Source organism: Marmota marmota, unplaced genomic scaffold (genome assembly GCF_001458135.2).
Source record: "Marmota marmota marmota unplaced genomic scaffold, marMar, whole genome shotgun sequence".
In the NCBI taxonomy this organism is placed as follows: Eukaryota; Metazoa; Chordata; class Mammalia; order Rodentia; family Sciuridae; genus Marmota; species Marmota marmota.
The window spans coordinates 13419757-13440611 of NW_026000185.1; the positions used below are offsets into that span (position 1 = coordinate 13419757).

Below are 20855 nucleotides of genomic sequence, written 5' to 3' on the forward strand. Positions count from 1 at the left end.
AGAAAGCGGCCCTGGAACTATTTGCCATCAGATAGCTAACTGACGTGTGCTTACACCTGCCCGTTCCCCCAAAAGATTCAAGGAAGCTTCCAGGAAATACACAAGATAATGAAATGTAATTTAAATTAGTTCCTAGGAAATTATAAATTGGGAAATATATATGTACTTGTTTATTTGCTATATGTAGGGGCTTTGCTATGTGTGCTGTTTGGTTCCTTTAATATATTGTAGCTCTTAGTAATCTGTTTGGATGATATAGATCATGTGCTTTTATCGTCTCCGTGGTGCCTTAACAGTACCACAAAGCATTCAAATTGGTGGACTTTTTTTGCTTCTCCTCTCATTACGATAACCACCAGTTTAAGGAGCATTATCTTTGACCATCTGTTGGCTTATTTTCTTAAGAAGATTTTTTTTTTATTGGTGAATCACAATCATACATAATAGTGGATTCATTGTTACATATTCATAAACAATATTTCTTAGGATAAATTTCTTGGAATGATTTTCCTAAGTCAGAAGAGCTAGACTTGTTAAGACTTTTTCCTTTAACATTTTTTTATTGATAAAAGGTGCATAACATAAAGCTGATTTGTGTACTTAATAATTTTATCAAGTACATACACACTTACCATCACCATTATCCATTTCCAGAGTTTTTAATCTCAACTGAAATCCTGTACCAAGTATTAGCTCACCATTCCTCCCAGCCCCCGGCCCCTGGTGACCTCTGTTCTACTGTATCAATATGAACCTGCCTGTTCCAGAAACCTCCTGTGAGAACTGTGAAGTGTTGTCCTTTTGTGTCCGGCGTATTGCCCTGAGCTATAGCCAGTGTCAGTTTCATTCCCTTTTAAGGCTGATTGATCTCATTGGATGTGCCACATTTTATTTATCCATTCATCTTTTGATACACTTGAGTTGTTTCCACCTTTTTTTGATGGGGGGGGGTGTTACTAGGGATTGAACTCGGGGCCACTCAACCAATGAGCCACTCCCCAGCCCTATTTTGTATTAGAGACGGGGTCTCCCTGAGTTGCTTAGGGGCCTCACTGTTGCTGAGTCTGGCTTTGAACTCGCGATCCTCCTGCCTCAGCCTTCGGAGCCACTGGGATGACAGGCGTGCGCCACTTCACCTGTTTCCACCTTTTGGCCAGAGTGAATGGGGGCATTGGTGTTAAGAGTCCCAGCTTTCGGTTCCTGGGGGCATTTATCTGGGCTAGGAATTGCTGGTCCCATGGTAATTCTGTTTGACTGTTTGAGGACTGAGATGTTTTCCACAGCAGCGTCACCCTGTTATAATCACCACCAGCCAAGCACCGGGTTCCAGTTTCTTCACTTTCTCACCAACGCTTGTTGTCCATGTTTTAACTTAAATTTTTTTTTTTAATTATACTCATCCTAATGGTATGTAGCAGTAGAGGAAATTCTTCAGGCTTTTCATAATAATTTTTCAACTATTACAATTCCACCAATAGTTTTCCCAGATTCTTTCAAACCTTTGTTCATCTAAATGATTTTTCTCTAAAAATTCTTTTCTGTGTGTGTTGCGGGGGGGGGCACTGGGAATTGAACTCTGGGGCACTTGACCACTGAGCCACATCCCCAGCCCTATTTTGTATTTTTTAAAATTTAGAGACAGAGTCTGAGTTGCTTAGTGCCTCGTTTTTGCTGAGGCTAGTTTTGAACTTGTGATCCTCCTGCCTCAGCCTCCTGAGCCTCTAGGATTTATAGGTGTGCACCACCACGCTGGGCTAAAAAAGTTGTTCTTTGATTACTAATGAAGTTGATTTTTCTTTTTGAAATTTTTGGCTTATTCCTTATTTGGATTTTTTTTTTCTTTTTAAAAGTTGCCTCTTTTTTTCCCACTTAAATATTGTCCACATAAATGTATTTTTTATTCAGATGATTGAGGTATTTGCCAATTTTCCTATTAGGGTCACCTTAAAAGCTCAGAAGCCATCCCTGAACACTGTACTTTCGCTTTTTCTTGGTCCTCTTGGAGGGGTCTGTTGGACATGACCCATTTCTGTTGCTGGTAGCCAGCAGTCGGGTGACTTTCTCCGCAGACGCCTGCAGATGGCTGGACCACAACAGGACCACCCACCGCAGCTCCCTTTCAGCCTTCCCTTCTGCAAGTGAGACTGCGCCGTTTGTCCTTCCCTGTCCGGCTTCACAGGCCCTCCTGTGTTTCTTACATTGTCTTGTGAACTGTGGCACAGAATCCTTCCCACGTTATCCTAAGAGTAATGAAATGAGGCAAGAAAAGCAGCACCCATTACATTCCAGCAGAGAAGCGCTGGCCGCGCTTGGTTTATGCAGTGTCCCTGCACCGCGGAGCTGCAGCGTCCTTGGCACAGTGGCTGCACCGCGCCCTCCTAAGGCACAGGCATGGCTGCTAGTTTATCAGATGTCCCACATCTGGCACAGTGGCCTAAATCGTAGGCTCCTGCCTCACTGGAAGTAGCAGGAGCTGCCCCTGCACTTCCTCCTGACCGCTGAGCCCTGCCCCGGCTCCAGGACTGCACAGCACCGAGTGCCCACACTGACAGGCTGTGCCAGGAGAGCGCCGCTCACGCACCCTGGAGAGAAGGGGAGAAGCCCCCCGTGTGGAGGGAAGCGTGAACTCCCGCAAGGCAGAGGCCGTGGTTCATTGTGGACTTCAGCTTTGTGGCCAGCTGGTGCCAAGCTGCGAGGAAGCGGGGCTGGGCTGGGCGTGGGTAGCTCGGGGGTAGAGTGCTTGCTTAGCACCACCAAGGCCCTGGGCTCCATCTCCAGCCCCGCAAAAGAATGTTGTGTTTGCAGCAGGGGCCGACTGAATAGGTTCTGGTCTGTCCTACAGAGGAACATGCTCAGCCATTACAGGGCTGAGCTGACACCAAGTAGCTCCAAGATTTATCAGTAAGTGAAAAGCCAAAGTGCAGAATGGCTCAATGTGGCGTCTCTGCCCTTCCCTTACCCAGAGGAGACCGCGCCTTGCGTGAAGGTGAGTGACGGGAAGGAGACAGGAGCCCACTCTCGGGCTGTCCTTGGCTGCGTGGGACAGTGGTTGTCACCAGAGGTGACCAAGCAGAGAGTAGAGGACTTTTTGGCAAGAGACATCGTCAAAGTGATGTGGGCTTTGAAAGAATCTGACCCGGAGAACTTAATGGCGGTCAAGGTGCTTCTGGTTGCGCCAAGACGGGGGCTTACAGGGGACTGGCGGCACCATAGTGGCTGAGCCTGTGTCCCGTGTCCTTCCCTTTGCTGACTTCCTAGTTATTCCTAGTTAAGGGTCTTGGCTGGGACTGCCTCTGAGCCCATCCGTGAGGGGAGGTGACGCGCATCTCGTTCACGTGCAGCTTTTGAGGCTGTGCAGTGACACGGGTGAAGCCCTTAGTGGGCAGGCAGCTGCTGCCTCCCTCTCCACCCAAGGTCTGGAGCCGGGGTGACTTCCACACCCCTGGGGCTGTGGCACAGATTCTTCTCAAGGCCAAGTGCTTGTGATGCCCAAGGCCCATGGGAGAATTTGACCATTCCCATTTGCCCTGCCATGATTTGCTGCCATCTGCTGAAACCGTGTGACACTTGGCTGTTCCTCCTGCTGGCCACAGGCCTGGGTTGGTCTGGCTGCCTTTTTAAAACTTTCCTTTTGCCCACATGCTGGGGATCCAAGCAGCGCTTTGCACTGAACCCATCCCCCTGCCCCTTTCTGTCTCTCTCTCTCTCTCTCACGCCGGCCCAGTGGACTCCAACGACAGCCTCTACGGGGGAGACTCCAAGTTCCTGGCTGAGAACAACAAGCTATGTGAGACTGTGATGGCCCAGATCCTGGAGCACCTGAAAACCCTGGCCAAGGACGAGGTAGGTTTCCCAGGAAGTTTGATGATGGAAGGGAAACCGTTGCACTCAAGTTGTGTTCACACAAACACACTTCCTCTAGCACTCCAGGGCCTGCACGCCTGTCTTCTCTGCATGAACCACACCTACTCTGGGCTTCCCCTTCTCATCATCCTGATCTGACACCTTCAGAGGCCCCCCTTCCCACGTAGCCAGCACCCACCTGCCCCCCTGTGGACTGCCTCTGCTTCCACACCCCTGCTGTGCCAGGATGACCAGATGTCTCGGGCCTGACCTCTGGGTCCACCCGTCACTCATCTTACCATCCCTCACACAAGCCCATCTTACCATCCCTCACACCAGCAGGACGTGGTGAAGGACTAACTCCCACTCCCGAGCTCTCCTGTGTGCATGCTGGCCCGACAGGCGTTCTCACTAACCAAAAGGAAAACTGAGGCACAGGGAAGTTCATCCAGAAATCCCTGGGGTTCTGATAGGACAGGTCTAACCCGCACCCCAGGCCATCCTCTTTAGTACTCTCTGCCCTGCCCAGCTAAGGCCTGGCCACCTACCTTCAAGGAGTGGCGCGGTCTCTAATGACAACAGGAGGTGTTTCCAGCCTGGCGTTACCCTTAAGTGTGATGTCGTGGGTTTGCGTGCTGGCTTCATTTCTCACAACCGTCCTCTAGAGGAGAAAACTGAATCCTACAGCAGTAGCTATGGGATTCCTCAAGGCAGTTTTCTGGAAGCCATGCTCTTATCCATGAAATGGGTTGTTATCAGATGCTGTGGCCACTTTCAGAACATGTGTCCCTTGTCCTCCACAAAGCAGATGATTGAGTTCAGGAGTTTCCATATAGTATGACCTCATCAGCTGCCTGGCTCCGTTCACAAGTTACACCCACTGTGGCTTCTGCTTTTGTACCCTTGGTCCAGATGTGTGGATCCCACAAGCCCTGTCTCAGCCCAGCCGTAACACTTGGCCAGGTACAGACTAGTCTGTCATTGTGGTCAAGGTGGAGGCACAGGGGTTGACAGCACCACAGAATCTGACCTGCTCTCTGGCCCACCCCTCGTCCTCCCCTGGATTGGCAGCCTGGCCCTGACCTTCCGCTCCCTGTGATCTTCCAAGCCTTGGTCTTCTGCTCTGAGCTTTTATTCCCACCTAGATGTCGCCCGATGGCCCACTCCTGACCTCATCCTGCAGGAAAAACCTGTTGTCCCTTGCAACACCCCCTCCCCACACCTGAGAGGATTTTGGTTCCTCTGTTCCCAGGGGCTTCCCACCCTCCTCCCCTCCCTCCTGCCTGCCTTCCCACCCCGCGTCTTCCTAGAGTCTCTTTCCCAGGTTTTGCTCCTATACCCTTTTGAAGTTGTCCAGTTTGAAGAAAAAACAAGCTCAAACTGGATTTTCTTACTTCCAAGCTGTATGCAGTGACACTCCTGCCATGTCCTTTCCCGAACCACCAAAATACATAGCTGCAGCTGCACAGCTAAAACGCAGTCCCATCCCGCTGCCTGCGGGGATTGGTTCCAGGACCTCACGAAGGTACCAGTCTTCAGATGCTGCTGTCCCTTGCATGTCTCCTACACACGTCTTCCTATATTCTTCAATCCTTTCTAGATTACTTGTAATATATAACAACATGTAAATGCCATGTAAATACCTTGTTAGGGTTCTCTAGAGGAACACAATGAACAGGAAATATAAAAGGGGGACTTACAAGATTGGCTTACACAACCAGAAGCTGGATAGTCCCCAGCGGCTGTCTGCAGGCTGGAGAGCTGGAGGAACTAGCAGCTGTGCAGTCCCAGAGGCTGAAGCCCCAGAACAGGTGGGATCAAGGTGCTACCCTAGGCTGAGACCAAAGGCTTCTGGAGAATCACTGCAGAGTCCTCTTTGGAAGAGTGAAGAAGCGAGAGTCTGATATCCTCAGACAATCACAGCAGCAATCAAGAACCAGTTTAAGAAGAAAGGAGCTTGCACCTGTTGCTGCTTCCTTGTTCTTCCAACTTTATTCCATCCAAGCCATCATCCTATAGGATGGTGCTGCCCACACTTGGGGAGGGTCTCCATTTCAGTAGGCTACCCCACATGCCAGTCATTCCTAGACACCCTCATTGACACACCCATAAGCCCATTAATCCTTGGCATTTCTTAATCTAATGAAGTTGACAATTCAAATTAGCCATCACATACCTGTTGTACTGTTCAGGGAACTACAGGAAAAAAAAAATATGCGTCTAGTACAGTGGCAATTTCTTTTTTCCTGAATGTTTTCAATCTGGGATAGGTTGGTTCTACCAGTGCATGCCCTGTGGACCTGGCAAGATGACTATGACTCACATCTTGGATTTCCATTCTCTCCAGAATATTTGAGCACTGCCTGAGGGACCAGCCTGTTAGTACAGAGTCCAAGAGCCCAAAAAATTTAGAAAAACTTCTATTGGGGGCTCTAAGTGCCTCAGGGCACCTCAGAGGGCCATCTCTAGGGAGGAAGGCAGGCAGAAGGGTCCCCTGCTGACCCCAAGGGCTCTGGGCTGCAGAGCCCAGAACTCCAGGCAAGTTCATGCAAGGGATGCCTTGGCTGTCTGTGAATAAAGAACAGTGTTGGCACCCCACTTGGAAAACAGGTCTAACAAATCTGTATGAGAGGGGCAATTCAGCCACCAAGAACTCTCCTGGCCTCTATGCAGAAGGGAGCCCTCTGTACCCTGCAGGAGAAGTGGGTACTTCTTTACTTTCGGTTTATGCTAAACTAATTCTCTCCTTACCACTACCACAGAATTCTTAATCTTTTCCTGATTTCTCAAAACCAGTTGCTACCTCTGTCTTCTAGCCCAGTGACCTCTTAGCACAAGATGAGTCACATCCACACGAGATTCTGCCATGTGGTTTGAAAATATTCCTTCACCCTCAGGAAGTGGGCTGAGTTTAATCAGTAGAAACGACCATGGCCCTGAAACCCACACCAGACCATATATTTGGATAAAAGTAACATTTGTCTTAGGCGAGTGAGTGAGCTGATGGCAAGAACTCTCAATTCTGAGCAAAGCTGGGCTGTTCCTGCAAACATCTCATCTGACATAAAAATCAAGACACTCATGGAAAATGTGTCTCTGTGTGTTTATTAGAAAAATAGGGGTAGACCAAACTGAAATGGAACACATCCTTTACCAATGGCACATAATGTTCAATAGGGACAACTATCAGAATCCTCCAGTGGTCACACCAGGAGCCAAGCCAAGCAGAGGCCCACTGTTGGAAACCCCAGTGCCCAAGCTGTCCCCGGCACTGCTAGAATTCCTGCTTCCAGAATTGTCCTCCGTGGGCACGTGAAGGAGCCAGCCCCTTTTCTGTCTGGAGCCTTAGAAGTTGGCTGTGGTGGAGCCAGGAAGGCTGCCAGGCTCTCCCCACTTCCTGGAAGTGACAGTTCTCACAGGAAAAGCGGCTCTTTCCTATCTCAAGCCTCTGGAGAACGGGGGTCAGCCTGGTCCAGCTGTAATACTGCTTGTCCGAAGCCGGTCCTCCCAGGTTTCCAGTGATGTGACTTCAACAGACTGGTGTTAAAAGCTTGAGAATTGAGCTTTCAGGGCTAGAATCCTTGAGGAATTATGCAACAGCCAGCCAAGAAGATAATGCATGCCTTTTTTAATTTCTTAAAAAATCTTCCCTTGCTGTATTGAAATGTGGTTGAAAGGATCTCGGGAGACTCTCTTGGCAAGGTCTTTGTGTAGCTTGATTCATTTGGGGCAGGACCCGTGCAGGTGGCTTCTCCTTACCAAGGTGTCACCTCCTCTCCTGTTGGGCTAGGGTACCGTGGCATGACCCAGTCCTCCATGAGGCCCTTTGAGTCAGCTAAGCTGCTGACCATGATGCCCACTGTGGTCTCTGGCATGGGTAGGCTGATGGGGCAGAGTTGGCGAATGAACAAGGTCCTTGCTAGACCTGTCCTGAGCCCCAGTGCAAGGCTATAACCATCTCCACCCTTCCCCCCCCCAGGCCCTGAAGCGCCAGAGCTTGCTGGGCCTGTCTTTCTTCAACAGCATCATAGCCCACGGGGACCTGCGCAACAACAAGCTCAATCAGCTGTCGGTCAACCTGTGGCACCTGGCACAAAGGCACGGCTGTGCAGACACCAGGACCATGGTGAGGCACTCATGGGCCCAGCATCAGCATGGTGTCAGGGCTGGACCTAGACTGCCCCTGTCTCCCCTTTCAGAAGGGCACCGGGATCTCAGGTTTTAGCACCAAAAAAAAAAAAAAAGACCAGGCCTGAGAATTCCTAGTGTTAAAAAGCATGAATTTATAGGTGGTAACTTTCAATTAAAAACCAACTCAAGTTTTTAATATGGGTGGTTTGTTTACTCCTTATAAAAACCTCATCCATTAAAATCTTCCGTCATTCCTGGTCACACACAAATCCTGAATTTTAAGGGCAATTCATGATGTAAGAAGTTTTACTTTAAAGACTCCTATTTCCCCCCACTCCTCTTCTCTAAGTATAAGCGCGCACTGGCAGGCCACTAGAGAACTGGGCTGCCAGGAGAGTTAGGAACCAAAAATGAGACAATCTTTTTCTTCTTAGGTGAAGACTCTAGAATACATCAAGAAGCGAAGCAAACAGCCAGACATGAACCATCTGACCGAGCTGGCCCTGAGGCTCCCACTGCAGACCAGGACCTAACCCAGTGCACCCGTGGCAGCTCCCTCGGCAGAGCGCAGCTGTATTGCCCGAAACTCCTGCTGGGATCCGAGTCTCCTTTTTACTTTCTTTTCATTTACACACAGGTTGGCTTAAGCTTTGGCCTCTCCCCAGGTTATTCTGACAGTGAAGATGAGGGAATCATCAGAGCATTAAAATCAAATCTCGTCCTCCTGGCATCGTGTTTCTTTGCACAAGTGAAGTGGCCTTTCGGTTTCGCAGTAAGCACCAGGGAGGCCCAAATGGCCTTTAGGGAGTAACAAAGGGATGTGAGGACTTTCTTTCCTGGAATATGCTTCTGGTGTTTCATAAAATAACTTGGAAAAAGCAGTCCTCCGGGGGAGGGGGGTATTGAGGATTGAGCCCAGGGGCACTTGACCACTACATTCCCAGCCCTTTTCATTGAGACAGGGTTTTGCTACATTGTTTAGGGCCTCAGCTGCCCAGGTTACAGGTGTGCATCACTGTACTGCACCACACTGTACCCTCGAGTTAGAGAAGCACTAAAATCTGAATTGAATGTTGCCTAAAACACCTCGGAAGACTTAGGAAAAGCAGATATCACCATTTAATTCCTTTTCCTAAAGAAAACAGCTCAACTAGATTGTTGAAAAGATCAAAGGAGAAAGGTTAAGTATGAGATTTGCTTTGGCTTCACTGGAACATTACTCTTCAGATGCAGAATGCTACCGAGTGGAAAGAAGGCAGCCACCTGTCTCCCAGGTCCTGGTACCTGGGCTCTTTAGAACCCAAGCTGGAAGCCATGCCACAGCTGATGACGACACTTCCATGTCATGCTCTTAGGCCTGGGTCTCCACCACAGCAGTCACCAAGGATCTCTCTTTACAACCAAGGGAAATCATGAGACGCATCCCTGGAAATGTGCCACTGGTTGATTGGCATGACTAATGCTCTCTAAAATGCTGTGTTCAAAATCCAGTGGATGGGCGCACAAGGACGTCAAATCCGACTCTGCACTTAGATGAAAAGACAGCAGCTGGGACAGAGGTGATCTCCCAGTAGCATAGCCACATCTGCTTGGTGGCACCTCAGACACCTCTTTGCTTGCAGATACTCTGTAGGGGGAAGGAAGATGAGCTTGCTCTTGTTCATCAGGAATTCCATCCCTGTGTGAGATTTAGATATGTTACAAAACTTCTGTTTCCTCCAATCTCTAAGTCCCTGGATGGGACATTCAGAGCACTAAGTGTGACTAAGGGCTTGGGGTACAAAAGTTCATGGCGACCCCCAGCAGCCTTATTACTTTATCCCTGAACCTCAGCTGCCTCACATCTGTAGGAGGGATGATAGCACCTACTTCACAATCATGATTAAATACATCGGTGCAGGGATGCCACGTGCCCAGCCTGTGCTTGAACCCTGACTGAGCCACTATCATTAACACAGGTGTTGCCCAACAGGATGGAAGCTTTGACAGATAGGTGGTTTCAGCCACTCATTCTCTTGGCTGCCAACACATGAACTGTCCCCACCTGTCCGTCCAAGCCCATAGAGGACTGTCAGGTGGCTTGCATCTGCAAAAGTAAATAAGAAAAGCAATTTGGGCTGTTTGGGGAGCCAAGATGCTAGTTTAATCTTCCAACTTGATAGATTTGGAAGCGTTCCTGTCGATGTAGAAGACTCTGCTCGGGGTGGTGGGGAAGCCGAGGCCAGACCCCCGGTTGTACTTCCAGCTCATAGCCCTGTCGTAGTCTTGCTGCAGGTTCTGCTGCAGGGTGTCCGCGGCCTTCTTGCTCATGGCCATGTTGGGCTTTCCAATCACGCTGGGCGGGCAACTGAAGGAAGGGGACAGATTCTTAAAGCCACCCATAAGTTTGAGAAATTTCAGTTTCTGCTCCTCGTTTTCAAAACCAGCAGTATCCCACTGGCCAAACTGGGTTCCCTGCATTAAAAGGAAAAAGGCCATCATTTTCCTTGTATGTGAAGGAGTCCCCCAACTCCACCCCAACTAGGACAGTTCTGCTGGTTCAAATGCCAGCTCGAGGGCCACTCAGCAGTTTCCTGCTGTTATTCCCGACAAGGATTCCATGAGGAATGCTGGGATGCTGATAAGGAGACAGAGGTCTGCCCCAGACCTGAGGCCACAAGCCACACTGTAACCTGGTGGAGTCCAACTCTGGCCCAGCCAGCAAGAGCCCTCTGTACACCTAGCTCTCTCACCCCACATGTGGGGAACGGCACAGCACAGCACAGCTCCCCTCCGCACAGGACACCTTATTTCACCTTGGGTTTTTTGGGGGGAGGTTGGGGGCACAAGGAATGGAGCCCAGGATACATTATCACTGAGCTGTACCCCCAGCCCTCTTTATTGCATTTCTATTCTAGGACAGGGTCTCACTAAGTTGTCCAAGTTGGCCTCAAACCTGCCATCCTCCTGCCTCCACATCCCAAGTCACTGGAATTATAGGCCTGCGCCATATGCCCAGGGCATCTCCACCTTACCCAGCCCTACTCCACACCCCGTCAGGCCTCGGCAGCTCATCCATCAGCCTACTGTTTTCAGTGGGAGGGGAGGGGAGGGGAGCAACTGGGAACTGAAGAGTTTTTCTTCTCCAGCACTGCACTTTACAGCAGCAAGGAGTGAGGCCCACAAAGAGTCACAAGGCCAAGTTAGAGGCCGAGCCAGCCCAGCAACTCAGGGGTCCCAATTCCAGCCAGAGCATTCTACCATCTGTGCACAAATCCCCCACGTGCACCAAAGTGCGAGACAGCCCCTCAAGACACCTCATGGGAGACACAAGAAACCCAACTCCCCAACTTTCAAATCATGTGGCCCCAGGCTAAAGCCCCACCTGGTCCAGTCACCCACCCTAACTAAGCCTCAATGTCCTTATTTACCATCCTCAAGGGGCTTTGGTGAAACTTAACATTTTATACCAGAAATGCAGTGCACAGCTCTTGGCCCACCGTCAGTCTCCCCCACCAAAACACTGACCTGGAACTGTCCACCTGCCAGCCCAGTGTTCATTTCCACCTCGGCTCTGGGAGAACAATCAGAACCAGCTGTCGTTACAGTGGCTCTGAGTGAACTGGTGACCCGTCCTCCCTGCTACGCGGTGGCCAGGTGCAGGAATGAGTGCTGCCTCCCTGGCCTGCGATTTCTAGAGCGGGGCTGCTGGTGATGGCTCCTACCAGGGTCTGAGGAGAGCTCATCAGCAGGCAGATGGCCTGCCTTGAGAGGCCCACGGCCAGCAGACCCCAGCCCGGGATGACACCCCGTTTCTTGTCCCCATAGTCAGGGTGTCCTGCTCAGCTCAACAGGATGGAGGATCCAAGCACAGCAAAAGAAAGAGCGGAAAGCCCTATTCCACGACCGTCAGGCTAGGCCAAGTCCCAGGGAAGCTTCCTGCCCAGAGACTCAACAAAGTGGCGGAGTCAGTAACCCACCGCAGGTTTTCAGATTCACAGCAGTCGCTCCTGCCGTTGCAGCCTGAAGGCTAAAGACAGCAAGAGAGCAGCCTGCCCCAGCACCTGGGTCCCTCTCCCCTAGTCCAGCCTGTTACAGAGTCCCCCTATCCCTCCTCCTCAGGTGAGCAGGCCGAGCCCTCTGACGGGCCCCTCCCCGGGGAATGCCCCCCAGAGCTCCCCCTGTAGCAGCTCACTGTAAGCACCCCACTATTGCCTCAGCCGCTGAAGCTGGCCTGGTAGGCAGGCACACTGTGTCCCAACCACCATGCCACCTGGCTGGCCTTCACTACACCGTGGCCCACCTTTGGGCTCTGCACTCACCGTTGTCTTCTCATTCTTTCCTGTTTCCCCACCACCCCTGCACCCCCACCAGCCGGTGAGCACGATGAAGGGTCACGTGTGCCCTGGGCCGCCTCTGCCAACACCTGGATGCAATGATTCAGCTGAGTGACAGGGTATGGAGAGGAGGGACCCAGCAAGGCGGAGCTCACCCACCCCAGCAGCCTGGCTTCATGGTCCCTGCAGTGTCCTTCCGTCTGCCCTAGCTTCTTAGGCCAGCTCTGGCAATTTCCCATCCAACATGGATCTCAATCTGAGAGGCCTGCCACCTCCCAGCCCCGCCCCCGCCTCCTGCGCAGCTCCCAGCAGCCCTCCCAGGACACCACCCACTGCTGCCAAGTTTGCACCAAGTTCTCCACTATCCAGGTCACCCGGCTCACTCGCCCACAGCAGGACACGGCTTTACTTCACACGGCCAGCTCCCCGGGGGAAGGCAAGCATCCTTTTGAAAGGAAGGAAAATGGCTAGGACAGCTCGGTGGAGAGCGCCTGGTGGCAACCTGGGGCTGCCTGGGGCCTGGATGAACAGTTCCCCCCTCCACGCCCCAGCCTGAGCAGCAAGGGCTGGAGTGTGAACACCAAGCACACCTCACACACCCTGGCATCAAACTTACCGTCCAGTTCCCGCCGGCTTCAGAAGCTTCCGTCTTGCCAGACTCACGATCGATCTCTTCCTGTAAGGCCTTTCGCCTCACCTGAGCAAGGAGGGAAACCAAGTTTTGTTTTGACCTAAAAACTCAGACAGATGGAGCCAGGCAGTGGAGGGTGCGGCAGGCAGCAAGCTCCACTCTCTGGAGATCAGGGGAAGGTTCTGCATCCCCTCTAGACCTGGGGCTGCAGTCCTGATGCACAGGCCTTCCCTACCCCCCTGGACAGGGTCTCCTGAGAATGACTTTCCCTACAGACACTCATCCACCTTCCCAGACATTCTGGGAGGGAACTTTCCTAACAGCAATGCCAAGGCCCTGTTGTCCTGTGATGATGGCACCATTTTCTAGACAGATGGAGGCTGTGTGCAGAATAAGGCAGAAGCTAGTTTGAATCCCTGTACTGCCATCAACCAGCCGTGTGGCTTGGGTAGGTCACCTAACTTTTCTGAACACTGGCCAATTTATCTACCAAGAAGGCAACATCAGCTCCTTTAGAGGGTAAGTGGGAGAAACACCCAGGTGGAGGAGAGTTGGACACACAGTAGGTACCTCTCATACCGTATGGTAGGATGACTCAAGGCCTCCCCTGGACCAACGACAACCCTGCTGTTCAGTATAGAAGCTTCCAGGGCCTTTAAGGTTCAGGTTTGACATCAGGTCCCCCAATTTTTGGCCCCTCCTCCCTTCTGATCTATAAAGGCTGTGAAGTGAGGTGACCTTTTCTATCATATAAAACTAAAACAAGAGACAAAGTCCCAGCTGTAAGGATGAGAGAAGATGAAGGTGCAGCCTCTGGGGAAACCGTGCTGCAGCTGTGGGTGATGGTGAAAGTTGCGCCATCTACCAAACCTGAAAGCCGGTCCAGTCAGAGGATACACTAAAGGAGCGGCGTGTGTACGGGGCACGGGGCACGAGTCCACGTAACTATAAAATCACACGTATAAATGACAAGGGAAAAACCTGGCAGGGTACATGAGAGGGTAACTGACAGTAGGTGGAAAGATTTCAGGTCATTCCCTCAAACATGCTATCTTCCCAGTTTTAACTGTAAAGAACTAGTATGGGAAAACAGAGGGAAGGTGCAGGTACACTGAGGTCGAGCCAAGTGACTAGAAACTCCCTTAAGAATGGTGTTCAGCAGGCACAGATGAACACAAACCAAAAGGCCTGTGAATGAAGTGACTGCGTCGCTGCTCTGAGGTCCAGGATCTTGCCATGCTCCCGAGGTTGGGCTGGGGCTCATCAGTCAAGGGCCACTGCTGCCCTCTGCGTGGTCCCCAGCCCCACTCCAGCAGCTCCAGCAGTGCTGGCTCTGGCCTTGGCCCCGGTGAGCCCAGAGAGCGCACCTGCAGGGTCTGGGGAGCTGCTCTGCAGGAGCCAGTGCTCTGGGCCACACCCTACCTGGAGGCCCTGGCAAGTCACCTCATTGCTCCTTGCTCCTCTCTGCCTCACCACAAGGGTCACTGCTCCAGGGAGTGCCCCGGCACCAACCAGCTCTGATGCTCTCCCGTCTCTCCTGAGAGGCCTCCCCAGACTCAATGCACTTCTAAATGCTCCCTCAGTTTCTCCTCTCCTAGGTCAAGGGGCCACAGAAGAGGACTGCTCCATCCCACCCTCACCGCTGCCTCCCTGGAGCACTGCGGCAGCGCACAGCAACTGCATGAGGTGGGGAGGGGCACACACAGAGGAGGCCACGTAGCCTTTGGAGACCCTGGTGCCTCGGAGAAGAGGGTCTTGTGACCTGTGCTCCTAGGGGGTGGCAGAAGGCAGCGAGAGGGCTCCAGGGAGAACCGAGCCGTACCTGGTCTATGTGCGCCTCGTCCATGTTGCCCTTCTTTTCCAGCACCACCTCCAAGTCTGTGTCGGGTTCCTGCGCGAGAGGGCAGAGGTGGGCAGGTTCAAGTGCATGGTGAATGGTCTCTGCCCAGCAGCCAGCTGGGTGAGGTCACAGCAGAGTTCAAGAGAGATCCCAGACCACGGCGCCACCGGGGCCCCTGCCTCCCTGACGGCACTTCACAGTCAACAAAGCCCTACCCCTCCTCTCTCTGCCAAAATTCTCCTCCCAAAATGGTGGGCATTAAGCTACGTGACAGTGAAACTGAGGCTCAGAAAGGTCAAGTGACCCCCACCAAGTCACCCAAGGCTCAGGGACAGGCTGATTCCAACCAGGTCTCCTGAGAGCCAGCTGAGTGTGCAGCCTCCTCACCAGCCCTCCCTCAAGGACACCAAACCAGCAGGAGCAGGGCAGGTGCAGGCCCGGCTGACAGCAGGGAGGGCTGCAGGAGCCTGGGAATGCGGACTGGCTGTGGGGCCCTGCCAGCAAACTGGCTGCTTCTACCACCCAGCTCTGTCCTCCAGAATGCCACCTGAGCTGGGTGGCTGCCACCTTTTCTACCTGTTCCCCGCCCTCACCCCAGCTCCACTGACGCTGCAGCTCAGGTGCACTTTAAAATCTCAATGGAGGGCATGCCCTCTTCCCTCAACCCCCTAGGGGGTCCCATCTGGTTCACACCAGAGTCTAGACTTGTAAGGCCTCTAGGGACCCCTGTACCTGGCCTCTGCCCACCTCCACCATGCCACCGTTCCATTCGCCCCATGGGGCCACTGCTCCACTCGCCACGCAGGGCCTCTGCAGGGAGGCAGAGGCCCACACAGGCCTGCCCTGACTCCCTCTAGCCAGGCCCCCAGGGGACCCAGGGCTTGCCCACTGCCCTGATCCTTCGTTCACAACTGCCAGCACACGTGTGCTGACCCAGGGATGACCCCACTCAGGTCACCCCGACTGCACCTGGTAGGCACACGCACACCTGCCGACTCAGCAGGCTACTCTGGGAGGCAGCATCCATGGGAGGCGGATGCTAAGCAGAGGGGACACCTTTCTCGGAGCTCCTGGGGAACGGGACTCATGTCTAACAGGGGCTGGCTGCAGCCCTATAGGATTTCTCATAGCCCCAAGTTTCTAGATAAAGATGACAGCAAAAGGAGCCTGATGGATGAGGGCACAACGGGAGAAATCCACCAGCCCAAGCTTCCTCCCGCAGGCCCCCAGCCTGACCGGGCAAGCGGAGTGTGGCCTGCAAATGTGTGCCCCTAAGGGTCAGCTCCAGGGGGTCCCCAGGCCAGGCCACCACTAGGGAAGTGCTCATCACTACTACTTGAGGGCCACAGGGGACAGCTGCTCTGAGGTCACCATGCCAGTCTTATCCTCATGGAAGACAGTCATTTCTTGGCTTTCAATGACAATGGCTTCTAAGACATGATACCCTGGTGGCTTCTGGGAAGAGACCCACATCAGAAGCCAGCCAATCTGAGTCTGAACCCCAGTTCTACTTCTCACCAATTGAATGACTTCAGACAAGGCCTTCAACTCCCTTGGGCCTGTTTCTGTGTCTATTAAACGGGGATGACCCGCACAGGTGACCCACCAGACAGGTGAGAAGGTGACAGGGTTAACACGCTAAGGCACTAGCACTAGGACACTTCCTTTGCAGGTGGCAGAACTACTAGAGTGAAAGCCTGGAGTTAATGGAATCATCTTGCAGGAGGCAGGGGTTGGGGAAGAGGAAATGCCAAAGCATAAGTACCCTTCCATGTGCAAAAGTGCACACAGGTACACACGCTCTCTCGCCTAGCTGCACGTTACCTTCCCAATGCAGAGTCCACTTCTGAAGGAAACCTACCTCCTTCCAGGGGACTTCTGTTACCCCACTCTCTTTCCTCTTCTTCTTCTTCTTCCTTTTCAGAGTCAGCTCCTCTACAACTGGCTGCTCTGCCTTCTTCTTGGACTTCACCTTCTTCTTCACTGGGGACGTAGGGCCATCTCCTATTGGAATGTATTCTTGGACATCAACTGTGACCGGCTTCTTCTTCCTCCCTTTCCTAGGGCTGCTCTCTGTGGCCCTGGGGAGTCTGGAGTGGCCTAGCAGGGCATCTCCTTCCTGATGGATTTTCTTTTTCTTCTTCAGCTTCGCGCTGCTTTCTCTGGGGCTCCCCTGCTTCCGTTTCTGCCCTGAGGCTGCCTGCTCCTCGACCTCATTCTCCAGGGAGCCCGCGTAGGGGGCATCTCCAGCCTCGTAGAGCCACGGGTCCTGGCTGGAGAAGGCTGCAATGTCCTCGGCCTTTTTTCCCTTCTTGTGTTTTCTGAGCTTCTTCCCAACTCTGGTCACCTCCTCACCGTTTCTGGTGTCTTGGGAGGTCTTTGTCACTGAGCCATGGGACATGATGAGTGATGAAGACTTCCTCTTCTTTTTCTTCTCCTTGCTGAAGGACTCCGAGCGGCCAAGGGCTTGCTTCTTGCGGCTGGGTGAGGCCTCTGTCCGTCTGGCACTCAGCCTGGTCTCCGAATCCAGCCGCTCCTCGAAAAGGGTGCCGCGGCCCTTCTTTTTCTTTTTTTTCTTCACTAGAGGCACCTCATGCGCTTGCGCCTGGCCCACGTTCTTAGAGGGGGATGCAGCCCTAATAGGAGAAGCATCAACAAAATAATCGTCACAGCTTAAAACTGAGTAGTGAGTGCCTGGCTCTTTGACCACCTTCTTCTTTTTCTTCTTTTTCTTTTTCTCTGGGACCCCAAGACCCAGGTCAACTTTATGGGTCTTGGTGATCATTCCTTTAAAAAAAAAAAAAAAAAAAAAAAAGTACAAGTTATATCACCACATCCAGCGGCTGGTGTTCAATACTAAGTTCTGCACAAACCGTGTGTCTGAGTGGGTGGTCTGAAATGACTGCGAACAATGAAATGGCCAGGATTCATTTGGAGCAAAGAGAGATCTATTAGAAGTAGCAGAAGTTTTCATTTAGATAGGCCTAGGTTCAAATCTAAATTGCTGCCACTTTGAACCAACCCCCTAACTTCTCTGAGCCTGTTTCCTCATCTGGAAAATGGGATGGGGCATGCAACCTCCTTCCTCAAATAGATATTAGAGAAAACAAATGAGATAATCCATGCAAAGTGCTTAGAACATTGTCAGTCCCTTTTTCTAACACGTTTCCTTTAACCTCTAGTCATTCATTCAACAAATACTTACAGAAAACCTATCTTGGGCCAGCCCCGGAGGGTACAAGTGTTATCAAGTCAGAAAGCTGCCCACAGGGACATACCTTTTGCTGAATGGAGACAGAAATCCTGAAAAGTGGTCAGCCCCTCCTGCTGAATCCCACCAGAGGCAATAAACACAGCTCCTACTCTAGGTTATCTAAACAGCCCAAATTCATTTCTGAACTTAAAGCGAACATTCCCCCTTCCATTCTTAACTATACCCTCCTAATTGCCTTCTACATGGCACAGTGAGAGGAGGAGCCCAATTAGAACTCTAATAAACCAGAAGCTGTTCAAGGTAGGAACCACATCCTGCTTTAAGTCTGTTTCACTGTTTTGGGTTTTTTGGGTTTTTTTGGAGGGGGGAAGGGGTACCAGGGACTGAACTCAGAGAGTTCAGAGTGACCACTGAGCCACATCCCCAGCCCTATTTTCTGTATTTTATTTAGAGACAGGGTTGCTTAGCGCTTTGCCATTGCAAGGCTGGCTTTTAACTTGTGATCCTCCTGCCTCAGCCTCCCAAGCAACTGGGATTACATGCGTGTGCCACCATGCCGGGGACTGTTTCACTGTTTTTTAATTTCAAAATGATCGCCAATATTTAATGATTGGCAATGACACAGCTACCAAGAATGTCTACCTTTTCTTAGACAAATGAAAGTCCCTGTGAAAAGGGGGTAAGACTCTTAAAACACTTTAATTTCCACCTGGGCTACTTCTCTGGCTCCAGGCACCAGACTAGTTCCTGCACCGGAGCTAGGGGAAAAGGAGACATTCAGAGAATCTAGAAACAAAATATCTCCTTGTAGGTTTGGCTGGTCAGAGAGAAAACCCAGGAGCTTCTCCAACCCACAGCACTCCTTGGCTTCAGAGCTGGAGGGTTCAAACTGGACTCAACCCACACTTAGAAGCCTCAAAAAGCCAGACCAGGCCTGAGCTATATCTCAGGTACATTCATTACACCATCCAGTAGCACCTGGAGAGGCAGGTACTCATTTATTGTTCTTGGCCCCATTTCCTGGTGTATTCCCAGAGCCTACGTCAGTGCCTGGCAGACAGCAGGTGCTCAATAAATACTCAACAAATGAATGCTAGAAATACAGATAAAAGACAAAACATCAGCCATCAAAAGCAGTGGGTTTAGAAGAGGCATAACAATAATACACAAGATAAAAGAAAGGACAGTGGTGAGGACTGCAAGATGGATTTACTACCAGTTGTCAAGAAAGATTCTGGGGAACAGCGGCAACTTGGGCAACTTAAGGAAATGATGTCAGCCTCTGAGACAAAGGAAGCAATGGCAGGATGGCTGGCAGCTGGAGGAAACAGGCTAGCTTGGACAGATGCCTTGAGATATCCAAGTGGAGATGTTCGCTGGACCACGGACACAGGGTCTGAGGCTCAGGGTGACTGCTCTGGTCACGGGTAACATAAACAGGGCCATATGGTTGGCAATCAAGACTGGAACATAATGTGCCTAAGAGCTGAAGATAAACAGGTGGGCGGAGGAGGTGCAAACCTGAAGTGGGTGGAGTCAAGCCCACAATGGCTCCCTGATGGAGGAGTGGTCAAGAGAGCTAATAAGAATAAATAAGCCACCAGGAGTTAGATCAGCTTCTCTCCTATCTCTGCCATCCAGAGCTCTGCAGGATCCTCCTCCTCGGCCTTCCGACCCCAGACGTATGCACTCTTGCAATCAGAAAGGAAGAAGAAACGAACCTTACGGTGCATCTTCTGCAAACGCTTTCTACAAAAGCGCTTTTAAGCGTCCGCCAGAGTCTCCTAAGGACTGATGTGACTCTCCCACCTCACAGGCGTTGGCGACCCAGTTCACCCGTCCAACGTTTTAAATTCAGCAAGTGGCAAAATAGGGATTCGAACCCAGACCGCAGGACCCCAGAGCCCGAGCACCAACCAACACCCCACTCCCACCGTAGACTCACTAGCACGACGCAGGCGAGCCAAAGGGGGGGGGGCGTTCCCTCCAAAGCCCGTGAGGGTCAAAGCTTCTGCTTAGGCACGCAGCGACGGCCTCCGCGGGGTCCGCGGCTCGGCTTCATGGCGGGAGAACTTCCTGAACGCGGCGGCGCACACGGGCAGCTGGGGACGGGACTTGGGGTGCAGNTTTTTTTGTAACCTTTCTATAAAGAGGGCGTGATGATAGCAATGTGAGAAGAATGGGACCCGCTGGGCGTGCCCAGCAAACGGCCTGGTTTACAGCAGGAGCTGCACAAGCGATGGTTTCCTCATGGGCAACGTTGGGGCTTCGGGTTGGGGTTTTTGGTTTTGTTTCTTTTTTCTTCACGAGGCTGTGCAGTTCTTCAAGGGCAAGAACTCAGGGTTTTCATCCTGTGACCACCATCTCCGCATTAACAGACCAAACAGCAAAGTCCGATAGGACTTCTCTGGTAGCTACTAGGCACGTGTGGTTATTGAGCATTTTGTAACAGTGGTCCCTTTGCCTTCTGAATATAGCCCTCATTGCTCTAAGGTTTATCTTGTTTTAAAAAAAAAAAAGTTTGCTTTCTATTCCCCTCTCTCCCTGTGGATAGCTCCCAAATTTGCAAGTGAATCCTAACAGGCTGGGTGCCCTGGGACCCCTACCAGAGCACACCTGGAATGTAACCCTTGTACAGTTCCTTTAACACCCCCCACCCACCTTCCTCCTGATCGCTAGAGTGGCACCCTTTGGGACCGGAGTCCCCTGTGTTTCTCCTTTGCTAGCAAGCAATAAACCTTCTTTTTCCTTTTTCTCAAAACCGTGTCCTCATTATTAAATTGGCCTTCATCGGCATGGGACAGTGATGGAGCTTTTGGTTACAATTTGAGGTGTGATTAGCACAGCTGAGGAACAGAATTTCTCATTTTAGTAAATTAA

General features: G+C 51.6%; 2 protein-coding genes across 4 annotated transcripts in view; one reads left to right on the forward strand and one right to left on the reverse strand.

Annotated features, from left to right (window-relative positions):
• The window catches only part of Vps35l (VPS35 endosomal protein sorting factor like), a 101455-nt gene extending 92754 nt beyond the window's left edge, over positions 1 to 8701 (forward strand). For both annotated transcript variants that reach the window (XM_015491116.2, XM_048789588.1), the window contains exons 29-31: positions 3725 to 3843; positions 7823 to 7969; positions 8409 to 8701. In XM_015491116.2, coding sequence (XP_015346602.1) covers positions 3725 to 3843; positions 7823 to 7969; positions 8409 to 8507 — 365 coding nt within the window. In that variant the 3' untranslated portion in view covers positions 8508 to 8701. The remainder of the gene's footprint in view (positions 1 to 3724; positions 3844 to 7822; positions 7970 to 8408) is intronic.
• On the reverse strand, positions 1924 to 20095 carry Knop1 (lysine rich nucleolar protein 1). 2 transcript variants are annotated; one of them, XM_048789589.1, is made up of 5 exons: positions 19921 to 20095; positions 16623 to 17548; positions 14744 to 14812; positions 12907 to 12987; positions 1924 to 2240 (listed from the first exon to the last, which is right to left on the reverse strand). In XM_048789589.1, the coding sequence occupies exons 2-5, from the start codon at positions 17544 to 17546 to the stop codon at positions 1953 to 1955; spliced, it is 1362 nt and encodes a 453-aa protein (XP_048645546.1). In that variant the 5' UTR covers positions 17547 to 17548; positions 19921 to 20095; the 3' UTR covers positions 1924 to 1952. The 2 variants fall into 2 exon arrangements, with proteins under 2 accessions (XP_048645546.1, XP_015346605.1); XM_015491119.2 differs by lacking the exon at positions 1924 to 2240 and adding an exon at positions 9071 to 10428.
• Between the last annotated feature and the right edge of the window lie 760 nt (positions 20096 to 20855).

Bases quoted from the DNA above. Each gene is read 5' to 3' on its own strand.
- Knop1 (XM_015491119.2), bottom strand. From the start codon at position 17,546: ATGATCACCAAGACCCATAAAGTTGACCTGGGTCTTGGGGTCCCAGAG. The intron at 14,813-16,622 runs GTAGGTTTCCTT...CCTCTCGCGCAG, and splicing joins CAGAAGTCCCCTGGAAGGAG to GAACCCGACACAGACTTGGA. The intron at 12,988-14,743 runs GTACGGCTCGGT...CTCCTTGCTCAG, and splicing joins ACGAGGCGCACATAGACCAG to GTGAGGCGAAAGGCCTTACA.